Source organism: Ictalurus furcatus, chromosome 5 (genome assembly GCF_023375685.1).
Source record: "Ictalurus furcatus strain D&B chromosome 5, Billie_1.0, whole genome shotgun sequence".
Lineage (NCBI taxonomy): Eukaryota > Metazoa > Chordata > Actinopteri > Siluriformes > Ictaluridae > Ictalurus > Ictalurus furcatus.
This window is the reverse complement of record NC_071259.1, coordinates 17,716,767-17,741,668: the sequence shown is the minus strand read 5'-3', so window position 1 is coordinate 17,741,668 and position 24,902 is coordinate 17,716,767. Positions and strand designations below refer to the sequence as shown.

Below are 24,902 nucleotides of genomic sequence, written 5' to 3'. Positions count from 1 at the left end.
TCAATCATAGGCAATGTTTGTACTAATTTGATGAGAAATAGATGCTAAGAATTATGTGGAAGATAGATAATGAACATCAAAATAAAGTTGACCGTTTTAGTTTTAGGCTTCCATGAAACACATATTTGCGTTTGTCTGAACCATTAATTTATAACCTGCTTTGCAGAGCCAGAGTAGCTAGGCCTACAGGACGCAAGCAGGAGCTCGGGCAAGGAATGCGTGCAAGCTGAAGAACTGAGATCAAAGCTCAGCCCTATGGCTTTCTAAGAGGTATAAAGCTGGTCACTGTGTCAGACAGGCATTAATCCTACAGTTAAGGTTCTCTACATGTGTAGATAGGGCTGTCTCTCTATCAGCTGTGTAAGCTGTTGCTGACGGACTGTCCTCGTAAGTGCCCAAAAGAAGCTATACGACACTATCTGCTCAAACAGCAGCACTGCCCTCAAGTGATGCTCTTCACAGCCAGATAGTGTACAACGAATTCCACTACTTCTCACAGCTGGAAATGGACAAGTCTGCGTGTACATGTTTATGTGCATGTTAGAACCCTAATTAAACACCAAGAAATGCAATTTATTCTCCAGTTATCTTGCAACTGCATGCTGCTTGAGAATGAGAGTATCAAAGCACATCTGATATGAGATTCCGTTTGTATTTCGTTACCTGCCATTTTTTTAGTAGATTTTGCGCTGCTATTTTGCTGTCTTAATCTAAAAGCTGGAAGTTAAAATTCGTCCTCAACTCGTCCACAGGATCAGTCTTGAAAGAATGAGGTAGCTTTGAAAGAATGCATCTAGTATAATATATAGTATAATATCATTTGCTATCTGGTCAAGGGCTAAAAACGAATGGCAAACACATCACCATATTCAGATTGAAACACACACTGGCCTTAATTTACATTATATGGCCAAAAGATTGTGGACACCTGACTATCACACCCATATGTGCTTTTTGAAGATCCCACTGCAGATTTACTCCCCACATTTCTGTTATAATAATCTCCACTCTTCTAGGAAGGTTTTCACTTGATTCTGGGATAAGGCTGTGGGGACTTGTCCATTCAGCCACAAGAACATTAGTGAGGTCAGTCATTGAAGTTGGTGGTCAGTGGGACTGAGGTCAGGGCTCTGTGCAGGCCACTCAAGTTCATCCATACCAACCTTGGCAAACCAGGTCTTCGTGGACCACGCTTTGTGCACAGGGACATTGCCATGCTGGAAAATGTTTGGGCTCCTTAGTTCCAGAGAAGGGAAACTAGTGCTACAGCATACAAAAAAATTCTAAACATTCTAGACAATTGTGTGCTTCCAACTTTGTGGCAACAGTTTGAGGTAGGCCTGAATATGGTTGTGATGGGCAGGTGTCCACAAACATTTGGCCATATAGTGTTTGTATAAACAGCAACAACTTAAGCAAGTAGAAACGTGCATAGACAAGTGTGCAGGCACATAATTGAAAGTTATTCTAATCATTTTACATATGACCTGACGTTTCATTTGTTTGTGTTTATAAATGTATATACAATTTATTTCTGCAAACTATTATGACTTCAAAGGATAATGTTCATGTTATTATTCAGCTTAAAAGTATTTACTACAACTACTATATAGGAAAATATCCCAAATAATCAAAGATGTGGATGGAGTCCAGTGTGAAGCAGAGCTACTGTTGCCACCCCAAAGTTTATTTTCTACCTATAACCACACATTCAGAACTATTTTATTAATCTTTTACCAGAGCAAGAATATATGATAATAAAAACCTGTGATTTGAATTACAGCCTGTATATTCAAGGATAATTTAATCTAAAAGACCATATTAATACATTTATCTCTAGGCAAAATTACATCATTAGCACATTAGAAATAATTTATTACACAAAGACAGATGTAAATATAAAAGCAAAAGTTACAGCACACACACCACTTTGAGTCAAATCACACATTAAATAGACACATGCACAACCTCAAAGAAATTCAGAAATATTTAAAGAACATGTATAAAAATTCTGCAACCATTTCTTGAGAGATAGTGCCACCTGGTGAAATCCCTCATTCACCAAAACACAGGAATCATCAATTAAAAACCCCCCATAGCCAGAATCACTGTTTGGCACATGTTTAGGTTACTCTCACACACTCACTCTTCTCACACACTTCACACACACACACACACACACACACACACACACACTCAGAAATGTTGTGGATGGTGAGCCATTAGTAGTTTCAAATAAACTACAATGACATTTAAAAAAATATATATATATATATATATGGACACATTATCATTTGGAATGTGGGATTTTTTTCTCTACACTCAGCAGTTCCATAATTAAATATTAATATTTAGCTTTATTGGGAGACAATTCCAAATGGTAATTCAGTTTGGAACTCTGTCCACCATGGCCTCTTGAATCTGTCTATTGAGTTCAGCGATGATACGGTCCTCGTGTGTGTACACACCCGTACGAAGCAGTGTGTCTCGCTCCTCCAACAGGCGACTCAGGTGCTCATCAGCGCTCTCATTCAGAGACATGCTTGTTGGCTCCTTCCATGTTCTCTTCTCATCCTGTTGTTTTAGCCTGGACATGATTGACAAGAAATTAATTTATAAAATAAAAACGTTTATTAAAAAAAAAAACGGTTTGGTCAGCCCAATTCCAGTGTCTGAATTTCACAATGCTATTTTGTTATTGTTGTTTTGGCCTGGGGTTTTTTTTTTTTTTTACCTGTTCAGCTCGTTTCGGATGTCCTGGAGCTCATGTTTCTCATTCTTGACAGCTTCCTTCTCCTCGGCTGCCAGGTACCGTAGCCTCATGTGCTCCAGTTCTTGCTGCTGCTTCTTCAGCCGTGTCATGGCATTCTCTTGTTCTCTCTGGAAAGAAAAAAAAAAACAGGAAAAGAGAAAGAGAGATTCAACACATCCAACATCCATCCATATAGAGGAAAATAAATGTAAAAATAGGAATGAATCTATTGCCAAATACCCCTTGAGGACTCAAAGTTCATACAGCCATCTGAATCTACATCTACCATCACTTTATAAACAACATCACAACACTTTCCAGTATCCTAAGAATTGATAAAGTTTTAAATTAGATGTCAGCTAATTACCTTGCAGAAATACAGCACACTATGAAAAATTTAAATTGTCATTTAATTGAATATGACCTTCAGAACTGGCATGTTAAGAAGAAACTGCTGAAATCTGAGGTTAAAAGTGATCCTACATTACTATTAAGAAACCACACATCAATATTCTGGACCATTTGTTGATAGAAGAAAGCCTGTGTGAAAATTTAACGAGCTATTCCATAAAAGTTGGCTTAATGACTTGGTTTAATTTTTATCACTGAACGCATATGTTTATGTATAATCTAATTTAATTTTGCCTTTTCATGGAGCATTAGAGGCCAGTAATACATTTGCAAGAACCTAAATTGCAAGAAAAACAAACTCACCAAGACATGGCCATAGCATTTAAAGCCAAGAAAATGGTCAAGAAAAACACTGAAACAATTATCCTGCAGATTTTCTTAAGGTCCCTAGGGCTGAAGTGTTTCCTTCGCTACCTGTGGATGATGACTAAACTAAATATTTCCAGAGGCCTAAACTGACAGTAAAAAGGTGTGTGGCGGCAGGATGGCCTAACTAACCATTATAGGACCTTGACAAATTGTGTACACAAACATATTTTGGGTTGCCTTGACCTGGGGATGGTGGAGGAGTAAAAAAAGCAACTGAGTGACCAATGAATGACCTGTGGCTTTCCTCCAGAGGGGGTCAGACAGAGGGCTCGTTTGAGTGGAGAAGGCTTCCAGACTACAGCTCAATTGCAGTTTTTTGCTGAAGACTGAGCTGACAAGAAAAGGACAAGCACCTGGGGGATTTCATTGCTTAAGTTTTCCCAGCTCTTCAAATTGAAAAAAATAAATGCAAAAGTAATTTTTAAAAAGGCAGCGCCTGTCATGAGAGCAGCTAAAGACAGAAGATATTCCCTGAGCGGGTGAGAAATATGCATTTTGGCTAACAATGATAGGCATATTATTTTTAATAGGTATTAAGTATCTTTAATGAAATCTGTTGTGTTCACTATTACCTACATATAGTACTATATTTACAATATTTATCTAAGTCAATGAGTTTCTAGACATGGGCTAACCTGCTTGTCATAAATTGTATGTGAATACTGAGATTAATTTAACACAGGTGTAAATATAAGCATCACATCTTCATATATTGATCTTTCAACAAGTGGTTACTTTGCAGGCTAATGTTTAGCACAATACAAATCTGATTTATAGCTCTCTTTCATATTAAGTTATAGACCCCTTTGTGCATCATAAATCAACCAATGTTTTCTTAACATATATCTGGCACTTAAAGAGAAGAAAGAAAAGAGGCAGGGGGGAAAAGACAACTCAGACTTTCCAGCTGGACTCTGTCTTTAACAGTTATTAGTAAGGCCTGATAAGCTCTTTGCATCTGCTCTGTTTACATTGGTATTAGTCTTTACAGGGTTCATTTGAGAAGGAGTTCAATGTTTCAAAGCAAACACCACAAGCTAGAGGCAGCCTTACTGTTTCTCAGTGCACTATGCAGAAGTTTTCTTCAACCCTGGAAAATTATAATTTACTTCTGGCAGGAAATTCCCTCAGAAAAAGCACATTTGTCTTGAGCTGGCTTTGCCTACCATGCACAGCGACTCACGTGAGATACAACATACCTTACTTTCCTTTGATTTTGATATATTGTTATGATGAAGGACACACAGTATATACAATACAGTGTTTCCAAATTAAGTGTGTGCTACAAAAAGGGGACATTTTACATACAAGGTGGAAAATATGTGCGTACAAGACTATATTCAACTATACAACCTTTTTCCTTACCATAAACGTTGGTCAAAAAAACAATTTGCAGCATACAACATATGCTGTTTTTATATTCTGGTAAATTCAGACCTGATTGTCTTGTTGCATGTTCAATGCTAACAGCAACATAATGACCAGTTTTTTTTTATTTAGTTTTCATTGAATGACCAGAAACAAGAACAAGAAATAGGGTTTAGAGAATTTAAAATGGCTTACCTGTTTAAATCTCGCCAGTTCTTTTAAAGCACGCCCCCATTGCTGCTTGTAATGCAGTTTTGATTTTGTTGTTGATTCAAATTTCCGCTCCAATTCAGCCTTTGGATTGACAAAACCACCAACAAATTTAGAAAGTTGCTCCCAGTAATTTAAAAATGTTATTTTAACAACAATTTTTAAAAACATACTTTATATCTCTAATGCAACTAGATAATCATAATATAAAATAACAAACTAAGAAATCCTTGCCTACAGAAATCTCTATACACAAGTTATGAATGCATATAAAATATTTTGTGTTCCCTAAAATACATTCCCAAGCCAAAGTGCTTTCTGATTAAGACATATCATTATTTTGTACATTCATACTAAAGAAAACGTCATTATCTAATGGTTTAAAAGCAAATGCAACTAAGTACTTCTGTTTTCATAATTTACTAACCTTCTCTAATCGGAGTAAATTAATCTCAGACTGTAAATGGATTTCAGGCCGAGTGTTTTGCTGGTCACGATAATGTTGAAATTCTTTTTCCAGGAGTTTGTACTTCTTTTCAGCATCTATTACCTTTTGATGGAAACAAACACAAACTGATCGTGAACAAAATCAAAATAAAAGAGGAATTAGTTGTTTTTAAGGTCCGTTTTAAGGAAGCCATATATTATATTTGCATTCCAGATATGGCATTGACTATATTTGAGTGTAAATATTTGTGATAAGTTAAATTAACACATTCAAAATGTTGACTTTGTTTTTTCTGGAAGCTGGCATCAATTTGACTAATGTAAAAGAAAGCTGAAAATACAGAGCCTAAAGCATGTCCACTCGGGTGGAAAATGAGCTAATCAATGGATCGTCACACTGGGACTAAATATTGCTCAGCTATTGAACATTACTGTAACTACTGACAATAAAACCAGTAGTGAGAATTTTGTGCATGTGTAATTTAAAGGCAAGAATTGTCAAGATGCTATCTAAAAAGAATTACCCCATTTTCACGTGCATAACGGATTCACTATATTTACTTACAGTTTAACACTTCTCATTGCAAACAAAAGCCTTCCACGCAGTTAATGAGGTACTGCTCCAAAACACATGCAAGAGGTGCAAGACTTCAATGGTGTTAGGCAGCATCCACTGTAACTAAATCCCAATGAGCTTCCCCATTGCAGTCTTCCCTTTTTGATATAAACCAGACACCAAAAAATCCAACACACACGCACACGCACACACACACACACACACACACACTCTGAGACAAGGCGAGGAGTGTCCAGCAGAAAAGGCAGGGGAGAATTCTGACCTGATAAACTGGTTAGTGTGTGCTGACACTGGACAAATGTATGTTTACACGTTCCTGACACGGGAGGGAAGACAAGATATAGAGTCATGTGGCAGCCTCAACCGAGGATCTCTCATCACAAAGGGCCTTCTCCTTTTCGCATGTCAGAAACCTACTTTGGTTGATTTGTTAGATCCAGGGCCAGTCCAGATGTTTTGGGGGAAAGAAATGAGACGGCAGACTGAACTATTTCAGTAGGTGGGCTGTCTGTGCAAAGCATGATGCGAGTCTGGTTAAGACATGAAGCGTTTGTCTGTTAAGAAAAGCCCTGAGAAATACGGTCATAAGAGGAAAATGAAACAAAACAGAAACACTGTCTGGCACAAGTCAAGTTTGGAGGTTTTAAAAAGTACTTTGCAGTTGGCCAGATGATTAATTAGATCAATGATAAAATGTGCTCAAGTAAATACTGCATGTTACATTCAAGATTATTAAAATAGAAAGCCAAAGTTTGCCTAATGTTTCCAGCAGTCTGTTTGCCAGTAATGCAATTTCTTCACTAGTTCTCGCTGAAAAACGGTTCCTAAATTTCCCATTTTAAAACAGCAGTACATAACTTCTGAAGATCTCTGATGAAAACATGTTATTTAAAGTATGTGGCTGGTAAAAGCTGAGAATGTAATTCATACCATATTATTGGCATGGAACACTTTTACATGAGAAAACAATGTATTCAAGATGCAGGTATTGCCAAGTTAAATGTAATGCTTTTAAAAACACTTCAATGCCATTTCAAATGTAATTTAAGACCAAATTTGCAGTGATCTTGTGGTACAGATATTAAAATATAACAAATATTAAAAACTTATATTTACAGGTACTTAGAAAAGAACAAATAAAATGGTTGAATCAAAACACTTCTATAATATATTGGCAGCTACTGGCCATTGTCGCAACAGCTACACTACAGCAAGTCCTAACAGCAAGTGCAGTGAGCAAGCCACAACCGCAACAACAACAGCAGCAGCAGCAGCAATCAGGGGGTGGACTTTTTTAATAGATGCCCTGTTTCTATTTTGCCCTGTATTGTTGCACCTCAAAAATTGAAGAAAAGAAAATCCTCCATGAAGGGGAGAATGAAGGGAGTTGCATGACCCTTATTAACAGAATAGAGGAAAGTGCTCTCATATCGTAAATCTTGGTAAAAATCCTATAAGAATCATGCTGCCTGTCAGAGTATTTTACATTTACGTTTGCACTGAAGTCAGATGCTTTTATCCAAAGCAACTTACAACAGAATAGATGAGAGCTGAGAGTCTTGCTCAAGGACCCAACAACAGCAGTTTAGTAGTAACAGGCTTCAAACTCAACCATCTGATAAGAAGCCCAGAGCTCTAACCACTAGGCAACCACAGCAAGTCATTATTTGATTCTTCTACTGACACGATAATGCTACAAAACAAACAAAATCCCTACTGGAACTTTACGATTATAAATGCATGACGGCACTTTCCCATACAAATAATCTTTAAATAGGCTTGTAGAGAATCTATGGATGTAAGCTGGACTTACCAAAGAAAGGTATTTACATGCTTTCAAGTGCAAATTAAACTGGGATGATGAGTTAGTAAAACTGGGAACATGCGCTAGTTCATTTTGTTCTTTACTTAAGCTATGATGTGAAAGACAATACACAGTAGTCACTGCAGCCGTATCATGCAGCCTTCTTGCGGTCAAACCAGGCCTCAGTAGTACTTTTTTTTTAATCTGCCTGCAGGGGAAGGGGGAGGAGTGATCTTACACCCCACTGACCTTGAGGTCAGCACTTTCTCCTGTGCTACTCCCTCTATTAAAGCAGAAATGGAACTTGCTGCACAAAGTCTGTCACGCCTACCTGCTGTTGATGTTTTACAAGGTCCTCCTCAAGCTGCCTGACCTTTGATCTCTCCAGCTCCACCTGGTGAGCACAGTCTTCACGTAAACGTCTGGTGCTGTCCTGCAGCTCCCGCATGCTGAACTCATGTTCCACATGCATTTCCCGCTGCAGCCTCTGTGTCTAATAACACACATTGAAATCTATTTAAATCTCCATATATCTCTGCAAATAAATCAAAACAAAGCTTGGCAACAAACAATCAATAGTCTAAACCAATCGTAAGAATATTGTTCATTGTTTGCCTCAATTATACCCTACCCTAGTAATAATTTGCACAAATCAAAATACACTAACCTCCATCTCTGCATGAGCAAGAGTCTTTTCTCTTTTTTCTAGATCGGCTAGAGTCTTCTGGAGCTGTTCTTCCAACAGATTATACTCCATCTCCTTTAAAAAAATAAATAAATAAAAAATCCAGGAATAAGCATAATTTTGCCAACTCCCATCAAACTGCTGTTATAAAACTGGCAATGTCATTTAAAAAAAAAAAAAAAAAGTCAAATGCAGTCATGTCAGAGTACCTTCTTTTTAACGAGTGCCTCTCTTTCCCGATCTCTTTTCCTCCACTCCTCTGCCAGGGCTTGCATATGGCTCAGTTCTTTCTGCTTTAGCTACAGATACCAAAACCACAGTACTCTTCAACTTAATTAAAAATGCTACATTTACTCCACAAAATAAGCAAAGATTGTGGTAATTGAATTAGTACACCAAATATTTTTAATTAAAAAAATAATATTGTTTAAAATGCAGCAGTCTTGAAATGGATTCTTTAAAAAAAAAAAAAAAAAAACAACTACAACAACAAAAAAGTAACCTGGTTTTCAAATAGATCTTCTTGCATTTCCTTCCACATCTCAAGCTCCAGTGCTGTCCTGTACTCCAGAGTCTCACGTGGCTTAGTCCCTACCTCACCCCCACTGTAAGGCCTAGCAGGAGGAGCTGCTGGCTTATGGTACGCCTGATTAGCACCCTGTCATATGAAAACACGGTCAGTATTTACTGCAAACCACTATTGCCTGGAAAACAAGATTAAGTCACAAATTTCAGTCATAAATATTAACCAAGTTTTACCTGGGAAGATTCAGATAAGAGGACGTCCTGGGCTTTCACTAAACCCATATCCTCCAGAACAGTGACATAGCTAAGTTCAGCCACCTTCTCATTTGATCTATATAAAATAAAATAAAGAATCAGATATCAGGTCTGTGGGAAATATTGTGAAATGTGGATGTCTTACATGAAGAAACAATTATTCCTGATTATTAAAGAGGAGTACCATATCCAATAAATAGTGCCTGTACGATTTTGTGTCCACCAATATCTCATTTCCATTGATGTTGTGCCAGTGCTAGTTCAGTAAACCTTTTTATCAACTTGTTTTACAGCCAGTCAAATGCAGGATTTTCATAATTGTCGGCAGAGAAATCAGTAAAGTCCTCAACAATTGTTAGAAATTTCTGAATTTTAGAAGAAATTTTACCATCCAAGGCCAAATCCTTGGATATTCTCTTGACTAGAAACATACTGGTGCGAGAAGCAAATCAGATTGGATTGCCAAGAACTGCCTCTTTTCTTGTGAAAAGACATGGAACAATTCAAAATGGTTTCAAATGTATGCAACTCTTTTTTTTTTCTTCCATTATAGCATGAAAGGTCAAAATTAAGTAAGATATTTTCAACTCCAATTTGAACCACTATCATATGTAGCATCTAAGTCTAATACATGACATCTACCAATGTAAGCCAAATCTGAACATTCAAAGTTCATAATCTTCATCAGCATTCATGAGTGTCATCAATCCAATTCAACAACTGTCATTATTTTTCATGACTTACTGGTGGTATGTCACTCTTACGTGTTAAAGCTGAACAGAAATCTTATTTGCTAAAAATCTTGACATCACAGGACTGTCAAATTCTTGACTCAGGTGTGAATTAACTTTCTAACAGCACAGCTCTGACAGCAGTTCTGGCTGTAACATAAATGACAGATTAAATGTTCTTGTTCTAATACATTTGTGCTGTCTGGTTTCTCAGTAATAGGACAAAATGCATTTTTTTAAATTTTTTTTTAAATCTTATTAACCTGAAGAGAGAGACTGAAAAGAGAGGCGGGTAAGGGAAGGACTCTAGCAGGAACTAACTTATCTTGTGGAGATTACATAATGTTAAATGTAACTTTAAAAAGCTAAGAGTGTCATTTATTAATAAATTAATAGCATAAGTGGACAAAAAATACGAACCGTGCTGTTCTAGGAAAACGTGCCAAGCCAATGTGAGACTCATAATGTGAAATTAGCACCGATTAGTGTCAATTTGTTTCCTTTGGTTATAATTCTTGCAATTTTGGTTAACATTGCTGATCCACAAAATAGCATTACATTTAATATAAATGTTAAATGAAATAGGATATTCGCCTTTTTCCCCCAAAATGTGCGATAGTTTTTGAGAATGATGGATTTATTTACACCCCCAATTCCACAAAAGGTGGGACGCTGTGTAAGAAAAGGCTGGAAAAGTAAGTGCTACTAAAAAGAAACAGCTGGAGGAACATTTTTCAACTTAAGGTTGAAATGGCAACAGGTCAGTAACATGATTGGGTATAAAAAGAGTATCTTAGAGAGGCAGAGTCTCTCAGAACTAAAGATGTGATGAAATCTGGATGGAAGCATATGCTGCTGTAAAACCTGTATATAGCTTTCAGCATTGATGGTGCCTTTCCAGATGTGCAAGCTGCCCATTCCATAGGCACTAATGCACCCCCATACTATCAGAGATGCAGGCTTTTGAACTGAGCGCTGATAAAAAGCCGGATGGTCCCTCTCCTCTTTAGAGGACATAGCGTCGATAGTTTCCAAAAAGTATTTCACATTTTGGTTCGTCTGAACACAGAACAGTTTTCCACCTTGCCTCAGTCCATTTTAAATGAGCTTTGGCCCAGAGAAGATGGTGGTGTTTCTGGATTATCTTCACATATGGCTTCTTCTTGACATGAAAGAGCATTTGTGGATGGCACGGTGAACTGTGTTCACAGACAGTGAGGTCTGGAGGTGTTTCTGAGCCCATGCAGTGATTTCTGTTACAGAATCATGCCTGTTTTTAATGCAGTACCGCCTGAGGGCCCAAAGATCACAGGCATGCAATATTGATTTTCACCCTTGTCCCTTGCACACAGAGATTTCTCCAGATTCTCAGAATCTTTTGATGACATTATGTACTGTATATGATGAGATATTCATAGTCTTCGCAATTTTATGTTGAGAAACATTATTCCGAAATTGTTGCACAAATTGTAGCCGTAGTTTTTCAAAGGTGTACCTCTGGCCAGCTTTACTTCTGAAAGACTCTGCCTCTCTAAGGGCCTGTTCACACTGGGATGTTGTTCGCAGCGCGTTAAACAGTCAGTTTTTTGGCATGTTTTTTCTTAAAATGGTACATTTAGTCAGTTTAAACATTTGATGTTTTCTACGTTCTATTGTGAATAACATATGGGTTTATGAGATTTGCAAATCATTGAATTCTGTTTTTATTTACATTTTACACAGCATCCCACTTTTTTGGAATTGAGGTTGTATTTGTAGTCACACACATGGAATCTTTTCCATGCCTGTTGAGCAGCTGTTTATGTGCTGCTGTCAACTTATATGTGGATAGATACCCTGTCACATTTAAAATAGCTATTTAACAAACATGTATTTTATGGCTCAGCAATGCTAACAAAAAGCATGTCAGTTCCAAACAACAAACCTAACACTAATCACTTTTCATAATCACATAATTGTGATTATTTTCACCCCTTTTAAATTCCTGTTACATGTCTTTCTTTTCAAGCAGGGCGCACCTCTGGACTTTACAAGCATCTTGTTGAGAGTGAAAGTGCTTTAAGGATTACAGAAGTGCTGCATGTCTGCCATCTAGAGGTATATTTATGGTAATGCAAATAAAATGCCCCATTAAATAAAAAAAGCATTCATTTTACACTGATGAAAGCCAATTATATCAGAAGCCCAAGTACTATACAAACCCTGTTGTTTTGATAACAGCTAGCCTCTCAGAATAAGTCTGTCTCCAGTGATGCTGGCCAGACTGGCCAAGGAAGCGGGTCTTCTCAGAAGTGAGGAGGTGGGAAAGCTGAATGCTGGCCATGCCAAGTAGGACATCTCTGGCAGTAGGGTCTCGATGCCACATTTCTACCACCAGGGGAATGCTGGAAAAAACAGTGCTATAAGGTCACTATTCATGGTGTCAGTGCAAAGCATTATATTTGGCATGGAGTGGAGAAATGACTTTCATGTAAACCATTTGTTTCCTTCATATTCAGAATTAAATGTGTAATAAAATATGTGATGTGATTTTAAAAACACATGCAGATGTGAAGTCACCTCAAGAATGTATCCTGTAGTTGACTGGGCAGTGCAGCAAAATCAAATGCACAGTAAGACTGAGGCAGGAATACCTCTGTGTTCTTCTTAATCTCCACTGCAGGATTTGTCATTATCGGGGCCGCACTCCCAAAAAACTGGTAGGCATACCTAGGTTCGAATGTGACAAATTTTACTATCAATTTCTACCCATGAATGAAAACGCTAACACTTAACTGGATGTGTCAATCAAGAAACACAGTACCTCAGTGTGCAGTTCACAGGGAAGCTCACGTTAAGCTCTCTGATGCTGCGCAGATCTATGGAGAAGCAGTAATGATGTGCCGAAGCTGGAATGGCAATCTTTGGAGCAGACACAGTAATGGAAGATCCTGGAATTTCCGGTTCACTCTCTGGTCGCACATTTTCAGATGCAGCCAGTGGAGGCACAGGTAAATCTGAAACAGCAAAAACATCAAGCATTGATATTAAATTCTATTAGTATTGTAAAATGCTCTAAGCTCTCCGAGTGTACACACTATTTAACTACATTGTCAGGTCTGCCCACAGTCTCACCTGATTGTTTTGGCTGAGGTTCTCTTGCATCATCAGGCAGGCTCTCAGCCTCACTCTCTGAATGCTGACGTTCAGGGGTGGGTGATGGGGACTTCTGGGACAGAACAGGAGATTGGCTACATGGTCTTGGCTCAGACGGGGTTGGCTCCGGAAAGAAATGCACAGCTGGGCTTTTTTTCACTGGTGTCTTAAGCACATCTCCACCCTTAACAGGCAGCTCTAACAGCTTATCACAAACAGATCATAATAAATTAACAGATGGTGTACAGTGTAAATAAAATGTCTACACTCCCCTGTTAAAACTGCATGCTTTTTGATGGGAAAAAAAAAAATTAAAGAAAAATCATGTCAGATCTTTTTCCACCTTTAATGTGTTATACTGTAGCAACCAACAAAATTCAAGTGAAAGAAAAAAAAAATATATATTTTAGGGAAAAAAAGAAAAACATACAATAACCCAGCTGCAGAAGTGTGTACATCCTTTAATAATGGGTCCTATGACTGTGCTCAGAATTAACCAATCACATTCAAGCTCATGTCCAAAAGTAATTATCCTACATCTGTAATCAATGAAGACATTCTGATTGGCTGCGTACGAAATCACGTATTGTTGCAGTACCTACTGCATAGCTGTTGATACATTACAAACTAATCAGTATGTGTGTGTAGTATGAATACAATCCTGGACATACCACATCCGCCATGATGGCATGGTCATGTGTCCTTCGACATCACCATAAAACACAAAAATTTTAAAGGGACCACCAGATAAAAGCAACCGCACTAATGGCAAAATGTACATCATGAAAGTTAACTGAATTAGCACTTTAAAGTAGGCAGTGTTAACAGAGTGAGGTAATTCGTTGCTGTTAGCTTGGCTGGCTAAGGCTAGATGGAGATCACAAAAAAGGTTTTAAACACTGTGACAAGTGCTTTCTTGTTTAAACCTTCAACCAGTTAACAATTTATTCAGGTACTGTTAAACAAGTCCTGTTTAACAAACGGTTTAATTCTTAAAAAGAGGCTTCTGCGTTTTTTTTTTTCTGAGCTTGTCCGCACCAGTCTCATTGCATTATGGGATTTTTGACTCGCAGAGTGTTCATCGGTTGCATACTGTAAAATCTCACCAGAAACAGTACGCCATACGGGTATTTCTTGCCTCCTGAGAATTCGGACATACTACCACTCTGACTTACCGCGTCAAGGCTCGATATTGCAACCATTTTGGTCACATATGCTCCTGAAATTTAATGTGTGACCGTAAATTGTAGCTGTGGTGCTCAGAAATTTTTGCTGGTGCTCCTAATTTTTAAAGTTAAAAATTTCATTTCTAGCCCTGTGTGTAGTAGGGTAGTACGTGATTTTGGATGCTGCCATTAAGAATCCAATCCAAATAAAGATCAGCTGTTTCTGTAGGATTTTCTTGACATCATCTTGATTCCATCGGACTGCTGAAGCAATGATCCTCAAAGAGCTTACAAATCAGGTATTGATCTCATCGTTGAAAGGTATCGATCATAAAAGGGGCATAAAAGAATTAGAACATTAGATGTACCATGACAAACCATCATCAACTAGTGGAGAAAATGGCACACCACAGTAAAATTACCAAAACAGGACGTCCCTCCAAAAACTGATGAAAGGACAAGAAGAAGACTTATCAGAGAAGCTGCCAAAGGACCTAAAGTAACATTCAAAGAGCTGCAGAATTATCTAGCCAGTACTGGTCACTATCTGCAAGTGACAACAACCTCTTCTTCACATGAAAGAAAAAAACAAACATCAAAGCTCACCCCAAAACCACGTCATTATTGTTTGTCTCATTAAAATAGGTCTCATTTATTTTTGCACCAAACCTGCAGATAGCTGAATGTGAAGAAAAATGTCACCGTCCAGCATGATAACGACCCAAAACACAAAATCTAAAATCTATGGAATGACTTGAAGAGGGCTGTGTACAGGAGATCCCTTCACAATTTGATAGATCTGCAGCATTTTTGCAAGGAAGACTGGAATAAAATTGTGGCAAGTAAGTAGAATCTTACACAAAAAGACTGATTGCTGTATTACAAACAAAATGATTAAGTATTAGTTAAGGAGTGAACACAATTTCCCCCTAAAACATTTCTATTTGTTTTTCACTTCTGTTTTGTTCGTTGCTATATCGTATTAAAGGTGGAAAAAGATCATTAATGATGATTAATCTCGGTTTCAGTTTTTTACATTACACAGGGACACATCATCATCATAAAACTGTCAAGTAAATATTTCAGTTGATTAAATCACAACTGTGATTGCAATATAGCTTTTATACAACAGTTCTATAAACAAGAGCTTAATATTTATTAAGTGGCATTCCAGACACAGTATGGCCAAATGTTCTGTGTATTTTTGCTCCCCAAGCAGAAATAGATCCCGAAGAAGCCACAGTCCCTTTAAAGCAGGCTATAGACTCATAGCTAGCTCACGTTGATTAGTACATTCCAGTTAAAGGTGATTCTGGTAAAGTTAGCACCTTCTTCCTTTTCATGTTCATCTAATGAGGTTTCATATTTTAAATTAAAAGTTATATTCTTGGAAAATATAATTTACCATGTCAACTAATGTTGCTGCTAACACTACTGTACAAACGGTTTTGAACTAGGAAGTGGAATTTTACATGGTGAACACAGACAAGTGGAGTGATGCGCACTGTGAAAAGTCCTAATGTTGTAGACTGGCCGCACGGCCAGTCAAATTAGTGGACCTGAACTAACTGTTGTATAAGCTGCAATATATAAAGTATACACACCCCATTAGAATTGCAGGTTTTTTGTGATGTTAGGAAACTTTGTTTAATAAACTCTTTCCAATCAAATATTATTAGTGGAAATGTATTTAAGACGACTCATCTGTAGAGAGTAGGTCTCGGAAAACTCTCCTTAAAAAAAAACAGTAAAAAAAAAAAAAAAAATCTGAACAAGGATCGTTGTCTCATTCTAGCATGAGACACTTTTACAGATAAACTCTGCTTCTCCAGGGCTAATAAATTAAATCTGATCCTAACCTAAACAATCAACTTCCAATTCCCACTGAAACACTGACTTAGGCCCTTTATAATAATGATAATGAGTATTTGTTGATCACGTATACATTACAGCACAGTGACTAGCACATGCAAGTCTTTTCTTTGCATACCCAAGCATGTTAGGAAGTTGGGGTCAGAGCGCAGGGTCAGGTTTAAGGGCCTTGCTCAAGGGCCCAACAGTGGCAGAACCACTGACCTTCTGATCAATAACCCAGAGCCTTAACCGCCAAGCCCTCACTGCCACCCTCAGCATACCTCATCATCTTATATACCTCAGCATCGGCTTCCTCTCTTCTCAAGGATACTGCCACCCCAACTGTTGGCTGTAAATCCACGGGGACAGATTGACGGTTCAGCTGGATGCGATTTGGTGGTTTCAAGACAAAGGCACCCTCTACAGTGGCCACCTGCTTGATCAGATCCACGCTATTCTTCATGAGTGCAGCAAGAGAGACCTCCGTGCTGCCTAAAGACTGGTTTCCGCAGCAAAGATGGATCTAAATATACAGATCAGCGATTATACGCAAAAGTAAAACTGACATAAATTACTTGTGTAGAAATTCATAACACCTCTACATATGTAAATACAGAAAACATTCCAAATAATACTTCAGGTGTATTACCTGAAGGTTTTGCTGGCTGAAAAAAACTCGTAAGACTTTATCATTACTGCGAATACGAACTGAGGCTCGTTCTGGCTCAAAGTTTGGACTGATGAGGTTTTGGAAGGGTTCACTGGTGACATCATTGCCCAGGAGAGTGTAGAAGAAGAAAAACTCTGAGCCTTCATTGGCCAGCTTTGTTGAACTGGAGATTAGCTAAAGCATAAAAACAGGTTTAATTTTTATCTTTTTGCCCTTGTCCATAAACAGAAAAAGATAAAGAAACAACATGAGAGCAAAAACACATGCACAGCCCCACATACACACACACCTTAACAAACTATTCATGACACTGTAGTAAAGAGGAGTCATACAACAGTATTGTAGAAGCACATCACTGCAGAGTTTAGCATTCTACGTTTTCTAATTACCAAGGCCTTTGCAGGCTGAATTTGGATTGATAAGCACTATGTAGCTTTATTACGTTCACTAGAGGAAGTCATTTATATGGTCCAACATGAGAATGCATCACTGTAATCTGCCACAATACCCGTTTCATACAGAACTCACATCAGTGCCTATTTCCAGGTTTAGTTATTACATTGCTGTTGGTTGATTTAAACTATTTCACTGTGATAGACCAAATACAAAACACCCTTTATGCCATAATTATTAATTTACTCATTTGTTGAAACTACAAACATAGTTGATTTGTACTGGATTAAAATCACACACATGATCAGTAATCACTTAAGGCACACAGTAGTATCGCAATACAAAAGCTTCCAAAACCATTGTATTATTTAAACTGTAGAATCGTCAATATGGTAGTACCGACAGTAATGTTGTATGTGCAGCAGTTAATACTATTTTTGCTAAAAAGTTTAGTGACACTTCATTTAACCTAAATTCTTTGCCTTGATTTTTAAAGATTTCCTGTTTGCTACCCAGTGAGCTAACGTTACGCTAAACGCTGTGTGTAAATACTAAAATCAGGGTTCGTACAAGGTGCATGAGTTTGGCTTTTTGAAATTTAAGTACTGGAAAACCTTAAAAAAAAAGGCAACAAATACGAAATCGCTAAATAACATTAAAGTGTTTTTTTTTCGATAGAACACAAATGTAATGCTTCATTTAAAATGCAATTCCCCACTGCAGTCCCTCCCACTATTCAGTCAATCATTTAACAGACAGCTCCGGTCCACTTCTCAGACTCATTGAGTGACTTTTTTTCCCCTCAAAAAAGCACCTAGTGACAAATTTAGTGACTTTTTGGGCAAACCTTAGCTACTGTCCATAAAAGAAATATCGCCCCACGAGCACGAGGTCTTGCTTTCCCACTGCAGACACACCTCTCTCTGTGGCTACTCTGTTCAGCGAGTGGCAGAGAGGAGCAGCACATTCATCCGCTTCTAACTTTCTCTCGGAGCGAACATTTTACATATTGCCGAAATCACCACACAACCATTGTCTTTAACTTATATGTATGGTGGTTTTGTCAGAGCACGTCACGGTCATAAATCAGGATTTTAACAGTGCAGAGCAGCAGCTTGATAATGGCTTGGCAGTGACTGCTGGTTAACATGTAGTCTTAATGGGCTGCATTTCAGACGCTGTTACAAATATGTAACAAATATGCGGCACACTGAATTAGCTTCTTGCCAATTGTATGGTTGTTCTTGAGTTTTTCTAATAGCCAGTCATTCATTCTCATTAATAACGTATTTTGAGATGAAAATTCGGTTTGTCTGCTTTCATTTATATCTATGTATTGCTGTAAATTCGGTTCATTTTGTAGATTTTAACTATGAGTTAACAAAATATTGTATGGTATCGTGATACTTCAGCTGGTATAGTATCGTAAGATATGTTTATGGCATGGTGAAAACCCTACTCCCTGTAAAATTAATCTAGTTCAATTAAGGCTTCAAAAGAAATCTCTACAGGAAGAAAGCTCTACAGGGTTGGAGATGGCACCCCAGTCTTGCACATTTAGTTTTACCTGTTCCAGTCTGGTTGCAAAGGCTACAGTTACAGACAGAACAAACAGGTCTTTGCAAAGATCTGCTGGTCCAATTTGATGATATCCTTCATCTTCATTTAGAATCACCTCTAGTTTCATTGACTCAAGCTTTGTCATTACTGGGGACCCTGCAGAACATTAATGGTAAATTACTGTAAATAAAGTTAAATAAAGTACATTAATGGTTACACAAACAGCATTTGCAAAACAATGCACACAAAGGTAAATGTTATAATAACTAAAGGATCGTTACTAGCATTTTTTCACCACTTGAAACATTTTGGAAAAAAGGAACAGGCATATAGAATAAGATGGATAGAACCAAATTCAACCATCAATATAAAAGAGGAAATGTATGCTGCATTCATGGTGCCTTGTAAGTAGTAATTTGCAAGTTGTAATAATGTAATTTTCCCACCTTGGTGTGTCTTTTGTTTGCTCCATCAGAGCACATAAAGATCATAGAAGGCTACTTTAACGGCACTTTTATAGTTACAGATCTGAGTGGCTATTATGACTGTTCAACTGTAGCAGAGCCTCAAACATTCATGCAACATTTTGGACTGAAATTGCAGTACAGCAACAACAGCAGGTAGTGTTAGCAACAAGCTAGTTAGTGATAACTCTAATGTTGATGATTACCTTTTCAAAACAGTGATTAGTGTGTTCAGTGTTACAGATTTATCCAAGTACTGTGTGTATATTAATTGATTTAAAGCCTATACTGCTATAAACAAATTCACTACTAAAAGGGGTGAATTGATCATTTGCAGTGTTCACAGTGTGCACAGCCATGTTGATTTAACGCCATTCCATAAACAGGGAAGGAACTGGTAGTTGAGAAGACTACCCCAAGTTGACAAGTTGAAATCGCAAGTGGAGGGAGCAATTTGTGTGGCTTGTGGTTGTAGGCGGGAAAATACAAGTTGCAACTTCACCTTGAATGCGGCATAATAAGGTCAGCAAGAGGGAAAAACAAGAATACATGTAGACACTGTGTATTTGAATACACACACAAAAAAAGACTGGTTGGCCCACACTACAAGATTGATTAAATCCTAATTGTTGTTGAAAATCTGACAGACCGCAGGGACATCTGGAAGCCAGGTATAGGCCAGATTTACGCATGCTTTTAACGACATGTATGCAAGGCAGCTGCCATGTGTTTCCTCCAATTATTCAGACAGTTGCTTGTGCACATCCAAAATACTAATGTGGCACATGCATGTATTGCAGTTCCACTGTAAACAGAGGGCAGCATATTGTGATGTGCCGCAATGTCTGGAACAGACTGGGTCTCACATAGAGCTGTGTCTCAATCACATAGTTATGCACTATACTAGACCATTTTGGTCTTCTGGGAAAACAGGGGAAAGTTCTTAAAATTTTACCTGGTCTAGGTGGAGCTTTCTTTGCCTTAAATTGATCAGGTGCCTGTTTGGTGTCATTCTCCAGTACCAGGCTCAACAACAGTGATGGCTTCAGTTTAGTGTACTTACTACTTAGCAAAGAATACCACTTAGGAGGCTGCAAAAAAAAAAAAAAAAAAAATGAAAAAAAATCTCAGCAAGAATCAAAAGCTATTTGTGTTTCTCATTTCCATATAAAAGCACTGAAAGCTACATTATGTTATGAACAAATATGCGCAAATTATGATCAGACTTACTTGCTTAACTTCCTGGACCGATCTGAGATCCAAGACGATATATCCAACACATTCTCTTGCAGAGTTTTTTGAATCAATTGCATAACACTGTAACTTGATGGGTGTCCGCTGGAGTCTGTAAAGCATGAAATCAAGCAATACACCAAACATGTAACATAAGCAAATGAGAAATATATCTAGACAATCTTAAAACGTAAACAGAGAACCAACCTATGCTGGTGAAGCGTTCTGCGATCCAGCTCCCATGCCAGCTCTGTACAAAACTGCGGCTGTTCCTTATGCTCCACAGGGTCTGTCTCTAACTGTTCCCCATCAAACTTTGCTTGTACAACTAAAGTTTGTTGCTGTCTTTTGGGAAACTGACGACCTGTTTCAGTAAAAGGGGTGTATAATGCTTCATCATTACGTCACGTAATCATCATTACAACGTCTACTACTATGTGCAGATCATAGCAACACTAAACCCTACAGCAGTGGTTCTCAACATGGGGGTAGAGATCGGAAGGAGGGCGCAAATTGCTTTCAAGAAAAAGAAAGAAGAAAAAAAAACACAGGCAGAGCATCATTTGGGTACTCTATGTATTTTATTGTTTTTCAAATAGAATATGCATGAATGAAAAACCCCACGTTCCCTCTCCCTCTGTATTTTCTTGTTGCTGGGGAGAGGCAGAGCTTAGCCTGCCTTTTACCTAGCTGTCAGTGCAGACCAGAGTTGCCAACTTAGCCACTTTTCAGACCCCTTTAGCGCCTAACAACAAAGCTAGCGACTTTCTTTTGGATAAACCTTAGCAACTATCCAAATGTCCCCAGTCCTGTCCTGCAAGCGCGAGCAAGGTCTTGCTTTCCCGCTGCACTCACACCTCTGCATCTACTCTGTTCAGTAAGGGGCTGAGAGCCGGAGCAAAACATCCCGGTGATTGCAAGGCAGCTGACATAGATGTAAATGTAAAAAGAATCAAGTGCAGTTGTCCCACTGATTGATTTAACAATATCATGGCTAACGTGACGCAGCCTTCATCTCAATTTACATCATTCATATGTGAATGTTTTTAGAACGCAAGACGAATGTAATGCAACAGTAAAATAGTACACGTTATTACAGCCTAGTTCTCTTGTTCAAAGTAGTTATAGTTTTCAGAAACATTTTTGATCATTCATGTTCCATACGGGTCCGTTATTTAGTTTTATAAAAGTCATAAATGTTATCTAAAAAAATAATAAAAGTTATTAAAAGCAATTAAAAAAGTACAAAAACACAAAAAAATATCTATCTATATATCTATCTAAACCGTTTACAGATTAAGTTATAAATAGATAGATTTTATATAGAATAGATAATCATTATACCTGGTCTACTCCAATATAGTCTGCTCTACTGTATGCAAATATATTTACCAAGAAACTGTTCATGCTAGGGATGCTTATTCAGTCTTTATTTCCTTATGATAACTGTTGATTAAAACTAAAGTAGACTAACTAGCTTAGTCAGCTTATTTTTATTTTATATTGGATGTGATTTATTACATTGATTTCTAAATGCTATTATTTTACATGCCCCAAAAGCATATCAGTTAGGTAGTGTTTGTAACTTGTGAACATCATTAACACCATAACAATAGAAAGCAACTTTACACTGGAATAAAGTTGGTTTTCACGTTTGATATTCGCGGATATGCGGAAATTAAGGGACCATCTTTAAAGTTATATACGACATTGTTAAACACGTTTCTAACTTCAATAGCATTTGAAGCATTTACGGTCACAAAACCAACTGAAAAGTGTTCATCTAGGTTTCAGGTATGATGCACACCTTTTAGATTTTTGATATTTATTAAAATAAGCTACTAAATCACATTTAAATTAGACATGAATTTCACTGCAGAATGGGCCCATACACAAAATATGCTATATATTTTGTGTATGGGCCCATTCTGCAGTGAAATACATGGCAAAATTTATATATAATTTAATAGCTTATTTTGATAAGTATCAAAAATCGAAGAGGTGTGCATTATAGCTGACACCTACATGAACACTTTACAGTTGGTTATATGACTGTAAGTCATTCCCTTCAAATGCTATCGAAGTTATAGACGTGTTTAACAATGTCGTATGTAACTTTAAAGACCGTCCCTTAATTTCCGCACATCTGCGAATATCGAACGTCCAACGTCAAACCAACTTTATTCCAGTCAGAGTTACGCCTGGTTACGATATATTTGTTATTTAAATTGCAACAGCTGTTCAAACAGAACTAAGAACTCTGGTGTTAGTTGTATTTCACCGGACGTTAACGTGCGCAAACAACGGAGTTTACGGCGCAGTCGGTTTGTTAACAGATCCGTTTGCTTGGATACAACAGCCGTTTAAACTGTCACTATAGTAGATAGTAAATAAAATAACTTAACTGGATAAACATAACAAGCCCTAGTATGTCCTGTTTTAAACATACTCGGTAACTAAATATATTATCCTCGTGAAACGGACTGCATTTACAGAGCGCCTACTTTCAATACTTTTAAATGATTTTGTTTTGTTTTTGTCATTTGAAACTCCTTGCTAGTTCTCAAGCTAAGCTTCAGACGTACACAAAAAAAAATGGATGCAAGTTAAACAAACCTTCAAGAATGGAAACAACAATGAGAAGCTGGTCTGATTTCGAGGCCATGACATATCTTCTAGGTTCGTTAACAACTTTACTTCGTGTGAATTGGTAATTTCTTAAGGATGCTCATATTGTCCGTTGAGCAGTAATGTTTATCCCCCGCTACATGTTCAAAACTGAACGTCAGTGGAATCTGTGGCTCTGGGTAAGAAGGTCGTGGTTGGGGTTACAGCGCCCCCTGCAGTACAGGATGTTACAGTACTACACAAGCACTGTTGAGAGAAAGAATATGATTAGCTAGTGCCTTGTTTATGATGGAGGACCAAACCTGTAGAAATTAAAAATAAATATATAAATAGATAGATAAATAAATAAATAAATGTAATAGGAAAATAAATAAAGGAATGAATGACTTGATAAAACAAATGTAATACATTTTAATTAAATTTAATCCTAAATTTATTTTTGTATTACTTTTTCCTTCATTTATTATTTTCTGTATTTATTATTACATTTTTTTATTATTCTTTTTAGGTTTATTTATTCTTTTATTAAATTTTTCCATTTTTTTTTATATTTACTTATTTTATATGTTCATTAATTTTTATTTATTCACGCAGTATTTATTTCCACATTTATTTATTTATTTATACATTTATTTATTTTTACTTTTTGGTGTGCAACATGCATATGAGGAGGTGGTCCTTGTGTAGCTCTATTGCATCATTGGTTGAGAGCTCACGTATAAGCATCAGGTCTAACTAAGCAATAGAGATCAGAGTTTTCAAAGAAAATTATTTAGGAGTGATGGAAAAAGAAAGAGCAAGACAAATGGATTGGGTCAGCAGCAGCAATGTTACAGTCACTGTACGGGTCTGTGATGGTGAAACATGAACTTGCTTTACAGCCGAATTTGTTTACCAGTATATCTACATCCCTATTCTCACCTATGGTCATGAGCTGTGGGTGATCAAAAGAACGAAGTTCTGAGCACAAACAGTGGAATTAAGTTCCTGGGTTTACTGTCTGTGATAGGATGAGGAGCTCCAATCTGCTTGACCCATCTGTAAGGGAGGTGACATACAAATTACTTTTGGTGCTTGGGCTTCAGTGGCAGGATATAGGGGTTCCCTGCCAACTTGGTGACTACATCAGTTCAGTGGGTCCTGATGACAATGTCACAAGCATACAAACTACAGTTCTTCCATGAACCTCTAGCTTTGTCAGTGCTCAAGGCCCTATCAACCTCAGACCTGAACAAAATTCAGGAAGTTTATTTTTTGAACATACTGTTGGTGCTATAGAAAAGGTAGACTTTAAAAGGGTTTTTATTCAACTTATTTTTTTTTCTAAACAAGGCAGTTTCAGTCCAAGATCTAGATCTAAGAAAGGGGGGTGCAGTTTCTCAACACTGTCCCTTTTTACATGCTATGGGCGTCAGATATTGTTCAAGCCACATGACTGGTTTGTGGACCTGCAAATGTCTTATTTTCATGTTTATATGCCACTGAGCACAAATGCCTCTTAAAGTTTGCCTTCCAAGTGGTACACTTCACTAGGACCATTTGTGTTTTTCATGGTGCATACAGGTTGCTTTGTCTCCTCTGAAGGCTACTGGCATCAGAATATTGCTGTATTTGTATAACTCAGAGAAGAGCTCCTTATAACCAAAGCAGGTCACAGTTCATCTG

At 37.5% G+C, this 24,902-nt stretch overlaps 1 protein-coding gene across 5 annotated transcripts; it reads right to left on the bottom strand.

Moving 5' to 3' along the window:
* Nucleotides 1-1,858: 1,858 nt before the first annotated feature.
* On the bottom strand, nt 1,859-23,436 carry LOC128607802 (centrosomal protein of 120 kDa). Of its 5 annotated transcripts, XM_053624984.1 has the most exons (20): nt 23,226-23,429; nt 20,817-20,973; nt 20,607-20,721; nt 20,332-20,467; nt 18,920-19,068; nt 16,939-17,133; nt 16,588-16,812; nt 13,249-13,474; nt 12,938-13,130; nt 12,694-12,843; nt 12,336-12,518; nt 9,383-9,479; nt 9,126-9,281; nt 8,833-8,922; nt 8,606-8,698; nt 8,270-8,431; nt 5,538-5,660; nt 5,096-5,194; nt 2,735-2,880; nt 1,859-2,587 (listed from the first exon to the last, which is right to left on the bottom strand). In XM_053624984.1, exons 1-20 carry the CDS (start codon nt 23,272-23,274, stop codon nt 2,386-2,388), a joined length of 2,946 nt encoding a protein of 981 aa, XP_053480959.1. In that variant the 5' UTR covers nt 23,275-23,429; the 3' UTR covers nt 1,859-2,385. The 5 variants fall into 5 exon arrangements, 4 of the variants coding, with proteins under 4 accessions (XP_053480959.1, XP_053480963.1, XP_053480962.1 ...); XR_008385967.1 differs by lacking the exons at nt 1,859-2,587; nt 2,735-2,880; nt 5,096-5,194 and adding exons at nt 6,123-6,271; nt 6,552-6,664 and having other exon boundaries at nt 23,226-23,436; XM_053624987.1 differs by lacking the exons at nt 1,859-2,587; nt 2,735-2,880; nt 5,096-5,194 and adding an exon at nt 6,123-6,271 and having other exon boundaries at nt 23,226-23,435.
* Nucleotides 23,437-24,902: the final 1,466 nt, after the last annotated feature.